The 13,752-nt window shown below is 40.3% G+C and overlaps 2 protein-coding genes across 2 annotated transcripts; both read left to right on the forward strand.

The window, feature by feature from the left end:
- Positions 1-82: 82 nt before the first annotated feature.
- Positions 83-2,909, forward strand: LOC132173559 (probable cyclic nucleotide-gated ion channel 16). Its single transcript, XM_059585075.1, has 6 exons — positions 83-94; positions 155-367; positions 470-780; positions 1,610-1,721; positions 1,829-2,065; positions 2,142-2,909. The coding sequence occupies exons 1-6, from the start codon at positions 83-85 to the stop codon at positions 2,907-2,909; spliced, it is 1,653 nt and encodes a 550-aa protein (XP_059441058.1).
- Positions 2,910-10,217: 7,308 nt separating this feature from the next.
- Positions 10,218-10,988, forward strand: LOC132173561 (uncharacterized). The gene has a single exon (XM_059585076.1). The coding sequence runs from the start codon at positions 10,218-10,220 to the stop codon at positions 10,986-10,988; it is 771 nt and encodes a 256-aa protein (XP_059441059.1).
- The last annotated feature ends 2,764 nt before the right edge of the window (positions 10,989-13,752 follow it).

The raw sequence follows: 13,752 nt of genomic DNA on the forward strand, positions 1-13,752 counted from the left end.
CAAATGTTTGATCTTGCTCATTAATGAATTTTTAGTCTTTTTTTTCCTAATCACTAATCTATGTTGTTTATCTTTTGGTGGGATGGTTAAACTTGTCTCGAAATTGAATCTGGGTGCTAGTAATTTTGAATTTACTCTGTTTATGCTTTGGTAGATAGTCATATGGTTCGTAATTCCAGCGGTGAAAAACCGAACAGCTGCTCATGCGAACCACACGCTTTCTCTGATTGTTCTCCTTCAGTATGTTCCTCGTTTTTTTGTTATTTTTCCTTTGCACCGGCGGATCATCAAAACCACCGGATCTATAGCCAAGACTGCTTGGGCAGGGGCAGTGTACAATCTCCTTCTCTATATTTTAGCTAGCCATGTAAGCAAAGCACTTAATTATCTTATTGCTTAGTATCCCAATATCCTGTCGAGACTTTTTATTATTAATTTATCGCTAATATTTTCCAAAATGTCAGTGCAGATTTTTGGAGCTTCATGGTATTTGTTGTCAATTCAGCGGCAGCTTAAGTGCTGGAGCATAGAGTGCTTAAATGAGATGAATGCCACGCACTCTCCGTCATGTGATCCTTTGTTTCTTGACTGCAACAGTTTGGACAAACCCGAAAGGCGGGCTTGGCTGAATGTAACTAAAGTGCTCACTAGCTGTGATGCTCGAAAAGATTACTCTTTCCAGTTTGGAATGTTTGCTGATGCCTTTACTAATGATGTTGCTTCTTCTATTTTCATTGAGAAGTACTTCTATTGCCTGTGGTGGGGTTTGAGGAATTTAAGGTATGGTTTGCTTGTTCCCACATGCTCAATCACTGGCTGAATCCGGTGGAGTTTTCTGTTATCTGTTAAGATATCAGATTGATTAAGTTTTAAGTTTTATCTTTCTGCATAACCTACTCTTCCCTTGTTCATATGGCCATATAGTAAAATTTTACTTGTACTGATAAGATTTTAGTAATCATTTGAGAAGGTAATTCCTGGATTATGTTATCTAGGAGCAATTTTGGTGATCAATGATTTTAATGGAAAGTGCCAAGATAGTCCTTTATGAGGATGACCAAAAATTGGTTCTGGCAGCCTAAGGGTCCTAGGATTCTCTAGGATCTCAGGTTTGTTAAGGGATGAGGGTCTATGGAACCGTCACAAAATACCTTTTTTTTCTTCTTGCAATTGCATCTGAAACTTTTCAGAATGCAGTTAATGGTCAAAATCAGGTTAATCTCAGGATCACAAGCAAATAGTGGAAATAGCATTCTTAATTTAAGCTAAAGAGTCAGTTTAAAGGAAATCATAGGTTGTGTATTGACTTGCATTTCTGTAAAAGCTTGCAAAAACTCTAAAAAGACTCTACATTGTTCATAGCTTAGTTAATAATCAAACAACATGTGAATTTATACCATATATGTAGACGATTCAAAGAGGTTTGAGAATATGTTAAAAAGATGGAGATCAATTAAGCATACACACTTACAAAATCTATGTATCTCTCTGTCTCTCTTTCTGTGCATATATATAAAAATGTCTTGTCGATTGAGGTCTGACAATTATATATGAACATATTTGAAATATTACTTTTGATGGTTGTGCTAATAGTTTTCCCAATATGCAGCTCATATGGACAAACTCTAGTTACAAGCACTTTTAGCGGTGAAACATTGTTCAGCATTCTCATTAGCATATCTGGTCTTGTTCTGTTCTCACACCTCATAGGCAACATGCAGGTATTGTTTGCCTCATTCCAATATTTTATCTTCATGCGATTATGATTCTATATTTCTATTTCAGCTTTGGTAGTTTGTTTAGTGTGACAAACTGGGTTTTCTTGAAGAGTTATCTGCAATCTACAACAGCAAGACTAGAAGAATGGAGGGTCAGACGAAGAGATACAGAGGAGTGGATGAGGCACCGTCAATTACCTCCAGAATTGCAGGAGCGTGTACGTCGGTTTGTTCAATACAAATGGCTTGCTACAAGAGGTGTAGATGAAGAATCCATTTTGCGCTCTTTGCCTCTGGACCTTCGCCGTCAAATTCAAATACATCTTTGTCTCGCCCTTGTTCGCCGCGTAAGTCAAGGTGTTATACCAGTCTACTAAATATTGTTTGATATTTTCAACTTGTGTGTTTCATCTTTATTTGCAGGTTCCTTTTTTCGCGCAAATGGATAATCAGCTCTTAGATGCCATCTGTGAACGCCTTGTGTCGTCGTTGAATACAAAAGACACATATATGGTCAGGGAGGGTGATCCAGTGAACGAGATGCTATTCATCATTAGAGGGCAGCTGGAGAGCTCCACAACCGACGGTGGAAGATCAGGATTCTTCAACTCTATTACCCTCAGAGCCGGCGATTTTTGTGGGGAAGAGTTGCTGACATGGGCTCTAATGCCCACCTCAAGCCTCAACCTTCCATCATCAACTCGAACAGTGAAGTCCATTACTGAAGTTGAGGCATTTGCTCTTCGAGCTGAAGACCTAAAGTTTGTTGCCAGCCAGTTCAAGCGCCTGCATAGCAAGAAACTCCAGCATGCTTTCAGGTACTACTCCCACCAGTGGAGAACATGGGGAGCTTGCTTTATACAAGTTGCATGGAGACGGTGCATGAAAAGAAAGAAGGAAATGGAGTTGGCAAGACAAGAGGACTTCTTTTATACACATATTTTGGAACAAGACTTTAACTATAGGGATGGATCAGGCGCAGATTATGTGGATATTAGTGGTGCTGAAAGATTGTCATCAGTTGACAATGTACATAATGCTCAGAACTTGGGAGCTACAATTTTGGCTTCAAAATTTGCTACAAACACCAAAAGAGGGGTTCAACACAAGTCTGATGCAACCAGCTTGCAGATGCCCAAGCTGTTTAAGCCAGAGGAACCTGATTTCTCATCAGACACTGAAGATAGTTGAGTTGTAAAACAACCATTTCATTCATTTTTCTTCCTTGTTTTTGGCCATAATACAAACATGTGTAACTTGGACATGTCAACAGGCAGAAAAGCAAACTAGAGGGAGAAAAGCTCTCCCCTCTCATCAAATGAGAGTTCCCCTCTCCTCCCACTTCTTTCCTCTCCTTTTCCTTCTTCTCTTTCAATTCTTTTCCAGTTTTGAAAGCTAGATCTACTGTCCTCTATCCACCGCCTCCATCGCCCCTTCTCCTGTCTTCCACGCCCACAACCCTTGGTGGTAGATCCTTAACTGTCATGCACATCCCCTCACTTTTCTACCTTCTTCTCTATCTCCTCATACTATGTGCTCCTCCTTTTCTGCCTATGAAGACTGCAATATCCAATATCTCGTGTGATAACCGGTATGAGTACAGTCGTAAGTGTTGTATTCCACATTGAGAATATATAAAGAAAAAAAATAGTTAATATATTTAAGTGGAGTAGTGGACCTAAGTCCATGAACTTAGACTTTTAGACTAGAATGGTATTCCAATATGTATTTTAATGAACTCTTTTCTCTTCAACGCCCCGTAGCTAACTGACACCCATGTTTGATGTGAAAGAGTAGTAGCTTAAGGCTTCATTTGTTTCGACGTAAAATGTTTTTTTGCCGAAAACATTTTCCTTAAAAATGATTTCTTGTAAAATATTTTTCGTTGTTTGACGGGAATGAAAAATCACAATATATATATATATATATATATATATATATATATATATATATATTCAATCATATTAAAACTTTAGATTACAAAAATGTCTCGACAAGGTGAAGTAAAATAATTTGTTCAAAAAGCCATCAAATACAACCAACGATATCATGTCCAATTTGGCATTTACTGCCTCAAAGGTCTTCTCAAGAGACAAGAATAGAAACGCCTTTCTTTTCCTTCAGATCATGTGACTGCCGGCCACCACAATACCTAACTCGAATATCCAGATAATTCGTTGTTGTGAGTGCGGTCGAAGGCATTCGTATTAATTTTGGTTTTCCACCATTTTTTGAAGACTTTATATGTAAAATTGTGAGTGCAGCTAAAGACACACCTTTATTTATTTTATTTTATTTTTTTAACGAGAATCTTTGCAATTTTATTGATAATAAGATCAAGAACATAAAGCTCTTACATCAAATAACATAAAAGCTCTGAAAAATCATAGCCTAAGACTATAGAGCTACAACGTCATAGATACAATACATATCTTACAATTTCGTACTATTTATGACCTTAACTTTTCCGCTAACACATTAATAGTTATATTTCTCAACCTTTATTTTCCGGCCGTGAGAGATTTCTTTCACACCGATCTAATCCTCTTCATCCAATAGATCGCTCATGTGGCCAGATTCGGAGAGAAGAAAACTCTTATTCAAAAACAAAAACACAAACAAACAACCAGCAAACAGTAGCAACGGCCAAGGTAAAAGAGACGGAGTTGGCACGTGGCGGAGCGAAAACCGATTGAGGAGAGTAGATCTAAGTTTGAAGACCTAGATCTAAAACTCCACTGATCTTAAAGAGGAGATGAGTGGCACAACACGGTGGAAGAGGCCGAAGTTGCTGGTTTGGTCGGAGAACACCCTAAAACAACAAGAAACAAGAAAAAACCAAAAGGAATAAGATAAGAGCATGGAGTAGAGGGGGAGGAAGCAGATCTGTTTCCTCCTCCTCTCCAATTGTGGCACTGCTAAAGACACTCATATTAATCTTGGTGTCCGATCAGTTTTTTGAAGGCTGAAACTAATAATAAAGAAGTCCATTACCACATGTAGACCAAAGTGGCGTTGGCACGTGCAAATTCAATTAGAGTAGGTTTGCTATGTCAATGTTTTATTCTCAAGACGAAAATATTAACAAATAACTTAAAATACAAAATACTTCTAAAATTTTTTTTTTAAAAAAAAAAAGAAAAGAAAATAGTTTTAACATTTCTATCGGCATCATAACATTCTTTTAAATTAAAAACAAAAATCACCGCTCAGAACACATTACAAACATATATACCTATAATATGATTTTTATTGTTATTGTATTGGTACTTCCGTTCAACTCAAAAATCAATTTTTTTTTTTTTTTTTTTTTCTTTCCGGGAGTAGCAACAAAATTAATTTATATTTCTTTAGCAGCTCTCTTCTTCACAGCTTTTTGACATGCTACCTTAGTACCTTGCATTTTATTATGAGAACTACTATTGACCATAACAATTTAGACTTTCTCCACTATCTAGATTTAAATTTAGATTTAGTCTCTTTAACTTTAAATTTGATCTTCTTCGCGTTAGATATCGTACACTAAAGAGACTTGTAGCAATTTAAGTTGTTATGACGTCTCTCCGTAGGGTTTTCTCTGGTTTTACTGGAGATTGCTGAAACAGCTACGTGAGGGTGATAGTCTCCAGCCGGGTTCCGGGACGAGGAGCAAGAAGTCACTGCTTGAGTGTTATCTAACAGAACAATGTCGGAGGGTCAACGGCGTACGAAAGGTGAGCAGATCGAGATCGCGATCAATGAAGAGGATGTCGTTGAGGCTCGGGTGCAGGGAGCGAACTGTCTGATCGGTAAGCTTTGGACTGATAAGAAGATTAACAAGGAGGCTTTCAAATCAGTCCTGGCTAGGATCTGGAAGGCGGAGGGAAGCATCTTTTTCAGGGAGGTCCAAGACAATATGTGGATTTTCGAATTCACTGATGAGGAGATAAGGAAGAACGTGATGGCGGGACGCCTATGGGCCTTTGATAGACAAGTGCTGGTGATAAATGAATTTGGGGGAATAATCCCTCCTGCAAAGATGGACTTCACCTCTTCCCCATGTTGGGTTCAAGTCCATGATATGCCGCTCTTGTGTATGACAAAGGCAGTTGGAACAAAAATAGGTGAATCATTGGGAGAAGTGGAGGACGTGGATGTGGGTAAAGACGGAGTTGGATGGGGAAGATATCTCTGCATTTGTGTAAAGATTAATCTTTCACAGCCCTTGGAAAGAGGCAGAACACTTATGCTGGGCGGCGATTCCATTTGGGTAAAATTTAAGTATGAACAATTGCCTTTATTCTGCTTTTACTGTGGGAGGATCATCCATGGTTGCCAAGCATGTAAGGGGCCAAAAATGAAGAGGCTGAACTCGAAGGAGGAAGAGAAGCAATGGGGTTTCTGGTTGAAAGCGGAAGAGAAGAAGTATGGCGGTGATGGTTCTCATGGTGGGGGGACAAGCTGGTCTGGGGTAGAGGAGACGGCCTCGCCACTCAACGGACAGCGGCGGACGGAACCAGCTAGGGAGGAAACACAAACCGCATCTTCCGGAAACCCTAAGGCAGTTTTCTCTCCCAATAAGGAAGGTAGTAGCGAGGATTCATTTTCTTCCCAAATAGGAAGGGTCAACCCCTTTGCGAAAGAGGAAAAGATGTTAAGAAGGAAAAATGCTGAATTGGAAGGAATCACAGATTCTCGGGCACCAAAGGTGGGATTAGCTCGTGGGAAAGGGATTCATCTCCAAGAGGGGAGAGGAATTGATGTGCAAAATTTCAAACAGCATGGACCAATCAGACCTCATGCAACGGCAGACTGCTTTAAAGATAAAGATCCTAAGCCAAAAGGGAAAAGCCCAAAACAGAAGAATAATATGGGCTGTATAGTGGGAAATAATATGGGCTGTACGGGGAAGAAAGGAGGCATTCACAATACAAAGAAAAGCCCAACAGGAGTACTGGCAGTTTCAACACTATTACCTAATACTATTGACGGAACTAATATACGTACTTGGAAGAGGAAAGCCAGAACCAGCTATGGGGGAAGTTCAAGTCCAGGATCTGAGCATGGGGGAACGGAGGAAAGATCTAAGAAGGGGAAGATAGATGATGGTAAGACAGCACAGGAACGTATGGAATTGGCGGTGGCTGTGGAGCAGCCCCGCCAAGCACCATGATTCTCATTAGTTGGAACTGCCGAGGGCTTGGGAACCCAAAGGCAGTTCGAGATTTACGCCTTCTTGTGAAGGAAAAGCGACCCAACTTTTTGTTTCTCATTGAAACAAAGAGTTCACAAAATAAAATGGATCGTTTACGGTCCACTCTTGGTTTTCATGGAGTTTTTTCGGTTGACCCGGTTGGGCGTAGTGGTGGCTTAGCACTTCTTTGGGAGGAGGAGTGGGGACTCTCCATATCCAATTTTTCCAAACGGCATATAAATGCGACAATTCTTTCACAGGGGAGCGGTTTTGAATGGAAGTTGACATGTTTCTATGGACATCCGTCGGTGGAGAAAAGACATGAAGCTTGGGCCCTCATGAAGCACTTGAAACAGCTTTCCCCGAGCCCGTGGCTTTGTGTGGGGGACTTCAACGAAGTTGTTACTGCAGCAGAAAAATGGGGAGGGGCCATAAGGAGAGAGGGCCAGATGGAAAAGTTTAGGGAAACCATAGAAACATGTCAATTGGGAGATCTTGGATTTGTGGGGTCCAAATATACATGGTCTAACCTCCGAGAGGATGGGGGTTTTGTCAAAGAAAGACTAGATCGTGCACTTGCTAATAAGGAGTGGTGTACAGCATTCAGAGAAAAGGAGGTACAAGTTCTGGCGGCTCGTTCTTCAGACCATAAGCCTCTTTTAATCAAATTTTCTGAAACAAAACCTGCCAGACGTACAGCAAGGCGAGGCTTCAGACTTGAAGCTTACTGGATGCTAGATGCTGAGTTTGGGAGGGTGGTCCAAGAGGAGTGGGGAGAAGCCAACACGGAGTCCAACGGGTTGACTGAAGTAAGTAGAAAATTAAAAAGGTGTGGGGAAAGGTTGAAATTCTGGAGCAAAGGAAAATTTGGCAATACAGAAGAAGTTATTAAATCCAAGACAGCCACTTTGGAAGCACTCCAACGTGAAGAAGGCCCAATGAATGTTGCTGGAATTAAAATCCTCCAACAAGAGATTGATTTGCTGCTTGAACAGGAAGATGTCAAGTGGAAACAGAGGGCAAAAATTAATTGGTACGAAAAAGGAGATCGAAACACGCCTTATTTCCACGCATGGGCTAACCAAAGACGAAAGAATAACAGAATCCACTCTATCCGAGATACCGACGGGAATGAATGGAGAGAAGAGAAGGGTATTAGTCAAGCCTTCGTCAAGTTCTTTGAGCAGTTATATACATCGGAAGGTGCTGTGGGAGTGATGGACTGTTTGGATGGTTTGCTACCAGTGGTCTCTACGGACATGAATGACAACCTTTTGGCCGAATTCACCAACACTGACGTAGAGACAACCTTAGCACAGATGGCACCACTTAAATCACCTGGACCCGACGGTTTTGCGGCTGTTTTCTTCCAAAAGTCATGGCATACGGTTGGTAAAGAGGTATGTGAGGCAGTGTTGGGTTTTCTTAATAGGGGGGTGTTTGATCCTGATTTAAACAGCACATTTATCACTCTTATTCCTAAGAAGAAAAAACCAAGTTCTGTAACTGAATTTCGACCTATAAGCTTGTGTAACGTTCTTTATAAAATTATTGCTAAGGTTATTGCAAATAGGTTGAAATGAGTTCTTTCTCATATTACATCCCCTTTTCAAAGTGCCTTTATACCAGGGCGTTTAATAACTGATAATATTTTGGTCGCTTTTGAGGCTCTTCACACCATGAATGGGAGGAAAAAGGGGAGGAAGGGTTTTATGGCCTTAAAACTGGATATGAGTAAGGCATATGACCAGGTGGAATGGGTATTTTTGGAGGAAATCATGAGGAAATTGGGTTTTGCATCAAGGTGGATTGAGATGATAATGATTTGTGTTCGTACGGTCTCTTACTCTATTTTAATTAACGGACAACCTTATGGGCATATCTTGCCTACGAGGGGACTCCGTCAAGGTGATCCACTCTCACCATATTTGTTCATCTTGTGTGCGGAAGGGCTTAGTCATTTGATGGTAAAGGCAGAGGCGAGAAAGGAAATAACGGGGTTACCAATCTCAAGGGGAGGGGTGCGACTATGTCATTTATTTTTTGCCGACGACAGTTTGTTGTTTTGTAGGGCAACCCTTGAGGAGTGGACAAAAATGAAGGGGATATTGGATGCTTATGAGAAAGCCTCGGGACAGCGTCTCAATAGGGAGAAAACGACTCTTTTCTTCAGCAAAAATACTTGCCCTGAAATCCGAGATACTTTACATACTGCGATTGGGGCTAACTCAACTCAATGTTATGAGAAGTATCTTGGACTTCCGTCCTTAATAGGGCGGTCAAGAGTCCGATCTTTCAAGAATATTGAGGGGAGGATTTGGGAGCGGCTCAACGGGTGGAAGGAGAAGTTTCTCTCACAAGCAGGGAAGGAGGTCTTGCTCAAAGCGGTAATTCAGGCGATTCCCACTTATGCGATGAGTGTCTTTCTTTTACCAAAGACTCTTTGTAAAAAAATTAATTCTATGATGGCACGGTTTTGGTGGGGGCACAAAGAAAATCTTTCCCAAATTCCATGGATGGGGTGGAAGAGGATGGGTCTTGCCAAAGGGAAAGGCGGAATGGGGTTTAGGGATATTGAGTGCTTTAACCAAGCGATGTTAGCAAAGCAAGGTTGGCGTTTACTTAAACTTCCTACGTCCCTTATGGCACAAGTATTGCGGGCAAAATACTATCCACATGGGGATTTCTTGGGTTCTAATTTGGGCTCTCACCCATCCTATGCATGGAGGAGCATATGGAAGGCAAAGGAGTTGTTGAAAGAAGGTCTCATATGGAGGGTGGGAGATGGTCACTCAATACGCATCTGGGGGGATCGTTGGAGTCCTGCTCCCTTGACATATGCTATCCGTTCTCCTAATCGCCAACTCCCAAATGATGCAAAGGTATGTAGCCTCTTTGGCGAAGGAAATCACGGATGGAATTTATCACTTCTCAAAGAGCTATTCAGTCCTGTTGAGGTGATGCAGATTTACAGCATAGTTCACTGTCATGGACGCCAACCAGATACGCTCATTTGGAATGGGACTCGAAATGGCATATTTTCAGTGCGGAGCGCTTATCATCTAAGTAAGGAAATTATGGAGCGCAATCAATGTTCAGGGTCGAGTGGCAGGGTGGCTGGAGACTTATGGGGAAAGATCTGGAGACTTAGGGGTCCCAAAGTGGTACAAGTCTTTATCTGGAAAGCTTGTCATAATATTTTACCAACAAAGGCCAATCTCCATCGCCGGAACATTATAGCTGATCCTCTATGCCCGTTGTGTGAAGGTGAAGCAGAAACTCCAGGCCACATTCTCTGGAGCTGTCCATCAGCTTAGGATGTGTGGATGGAAAGCAATCGGACGCTTCAAAAATTTCCCAGCTTTGAAGATGACTTTGCATCCATTTTTGAAGTCCTTTTGGGGAAGCTAGAGGAGGAGGAATTGCAATTGTGTGCAGTGGTTGCCAGACAAATTTGGCTGCGGAGAAACGTGGTAGTTCACGGGGGTGAGTTTATACCTCCAAAGATGGTGATCCAGCAAGCAAAGGAGCAAATAAATAGCTATGAACTAGCTATGGCGGTACGGCAACAACCGAGGGGGTCCATCGAAGTGGCGGAATCTAGATGGAGACGACCTCCTGCAGGTTTTGTAAAGCTTAACTGGGATGCCTCTCTGGATGTTTCAATGGCAAAGATGGGTTTTGGTGTGGTGGCCAGAGATCATATGGGGAAGGTGGTGGCAGCCCTGTGCGATTCGAGACCGTATTGTTCTGAACCTGAAGGAGCCGAAACTCTAGCAGCTTGGACGGCAGCTGAATTCTGTCTACAGTTGGGGCTGGAGAAAGTCTGTCTGGAGGGAGATGCAAGAGTGGTCGTTCAAGCTATCCAATATGAGGCTAATAGGGGAGGCAAATATGGGCATGTAAGCCATGATATTGCAGAAATGTTAGGTGGGCTGCAGGAGTGGCGGGTACAGCATGTCCCGCGGGAAGGAAATGGAGCTGCGCACTGTCTAGCAAAATATGCTCTGTCTTGTATGGAGAGATGTATTTGGTTAGATGATTTTCCCCACTGTATCAAGGAGGCTATACTGGCCGACCAAGCCATTTATGGATAATGAAAAGAAGTTTATTCTCAAAAAAAAAAAAAAAAAAAAATTTGATCTTCTTCTTCGATTAAGGCGTGTTTTCCGAATGGATGTCTACGATGCCGTGCTCCTCTGCTACTGCTTGTGGGGTTTTTGTTTTTTTTGTTTTTTTTTAATTTTTTTGTTTGTCCCGCCTTTCAGGTTGAAGATGAAGTAGATCCGTGTGGGGGCTTAACTCTCACGACCGGATTCTTCACAGCTTTTTGACATGCTACCTTAGTACCTTACATTTTATTATGAGAACTACTATAACAATTAAGACTTTCTCCAATATCCTTTCCTTTACCCATTTTATACCTTCACAAGCGGATTGATCCCCTACAATATTTAAGACAATACCTTAAATCATGGCTATTCATTATAAATGAACGGTCCAAAACATGTTACGTTATCAATGCAGTTAAAAAGTCAAAGTTCTCTCTTTTTTTTAGCCGCGAACCTTATACTATAACCACAACCACCATAGTTCTACTGTTACCGCCACCATTATTGCCATGATCAATCTACCACCACCACTACTACCATTGTGACAACATCGCCGTGCTTCCTCTCCGACCAGAGCAACATGTCCAACTGCGGTGGCGTGACCAAGACCACAAACTAATTATCTCCTCGTGGAGACTAATAGTGATGATTTGTGTTGAGCCTTGGTTTGCTAATTGAAATGACATGTGATGTACATATCTCCACTTTATAATATTAAGGAAAAACTATTAATTAGGGTGGGCAGATCAACTGGTTACCAATTACTGAATTTAACCGAATCGATATTAACCGCAATCGATAGTTATCGGTCAGTTAATAATTTGTTATCGGAAAACCGATATGACCGATAAGGGGGTATAAATGTAATTCTCAATTTTTTTATTTTTCATAATATACAACCCACAAACAAGCTCACTTATTAACAACCCAAAACAAGGTTTGCTCCATTCTCATTCGCAGCTTGTCTTCAAAACTGTAACGTTTTGTATAGCTGTCAAGCATTATTGAGAATGATTGCCAGCCATCTCTTAACTGCCCATGGTCATACACATGTCCCCCAATGCAAGATATTTTCACAACTCCTCTTGCACGCGCACTTTACTTCCCCAATTTCTTCCAAATCCCTAGCCACACAGCTTTTACCCTTCTTCTTTCACTCCCATTTTATTCTAGGTTTAATCTCAAATTAAACCCTAAAAACATCTGACAATTCGCTGCATCTTGGCCACCATTAGAAACCGGACCATCATTTCCTACTACCCACGACTGATATCCCATCTTTCCATTTCTGGTTTCTTGACTTTCATCTTGTTCTTTTGTCTCAGTTTCAACACTACTCACACAGTGCTGGCATATAGTTTCCTCCTCATCTTGGACTTGTGTTTTGGCTTGCTTCGTTTCCTCCCCCACAACTTCTCAAATGCCAGAGACACGACTTTAAAACGAAACCGGTTTAACCAATTACCAATATGACCGATAATTTTCGGTATCATTCCTTATTAATCGGTAATCGGTAACCCCTATAATCGGACCAATATGACCGATACCCAACCCTACTATTAATTGATCCCTGAAATTTAGTTTTAAATCAACTCGATCCCTATGGTATAGAAATGCCTTAAAGGTCTTGGAGCATCGTCTTGCATCAAATTTTTTTCTTTCATCCATCTTTTGTTAGTTTAGGCTAGCAAAAACTGCGACACATCATAATATGTTCACGAAAAAATGTCAGGGGTTAATATTTTCTTTATATTTGGCCAATTTTATTTTACAAATCAATCATTAGATTTGTGAACTTATGTGGACCCTACACATGTCAATGGTTAACCACACAAATCTAATAATTGATCTATTGAATTTGTAAGAAAAAATAGGCCAAATATGAAAAAGAATTTGACCCCTAACATTTCTCACGTCAACGCCAATATAATTTTGCTAGATAGGCAAAAAAATGAGTCAACTTGACATGTGGTTAAAATAAAATAATAATAAAAGCCTAAGGATCAACTTTGTAATTTTCTTTAATATTGAATACTAGTATAGTACTAACTTTAATGGACTTATGGCCTGAATCGACAATGTTGTCTGCCGTAAGAGACATGGTCACATGACTCGTATGGGAGCAAGAGAATCATGTCATATGCCAAAATATACCAAACATTAAATCATGGTCATTTGAAACTTTCAATGCATGAACATATAAAAATGATAAGGTACCATTCATGGGTGAAAAGGCGTTTTAATATTCATTGGATTCTCTTAACCCCTCTTACCCCCACAAACCAACTATGCCTTTTTCCTTCTTTTTTTTACTCAAAATTATCCTATATCTTAAGTAAGAGTGGGCAGATTAACTGGTTACCGATTACTGAATTTAACCGAACCAATAGTAACTGTAACCGATAGTTATCGGCTGGTAATCGGTTAAAAATTTTATACCAATAAGCTTATCGGTCGGTTAATAATTTGTTATCGAAAAACCGATATGACGATAAGTTTTTATAATTTTTAATTTTTTATTTATTATTGAAACCAAAATGACGTTGTTTTGGTTTTTATTTTATATTGTAGTGGATCAATATTAAAAAAAAAAAAAAAAGAAAAAAAAAAAGAAAAAAAAGCTATTTTAGCTAAAAATATACCAAAAATAACTAATTTTTAATAAGGTATTTTAGGCTTTAGCCCAACAAAACGTATTTGGGCATGTAAAGCAATTAACTTTTGGCCTAATTAGCAACCAATTAAAAGC

The sequence above is a fragment of the Corylus avellana genome, chromosome ca3, assembly GCF_901000735.1.
Source record: "Corylus avellana chromosome ca3, CavTom2PMs-1.0".
NCBI classification, from domain to species: Eukaryota; Viridiplantae; Streptophyta; class Magnoliopsida; order Fagales; family Betulaceae; genus Corylus; species Corylus avellana.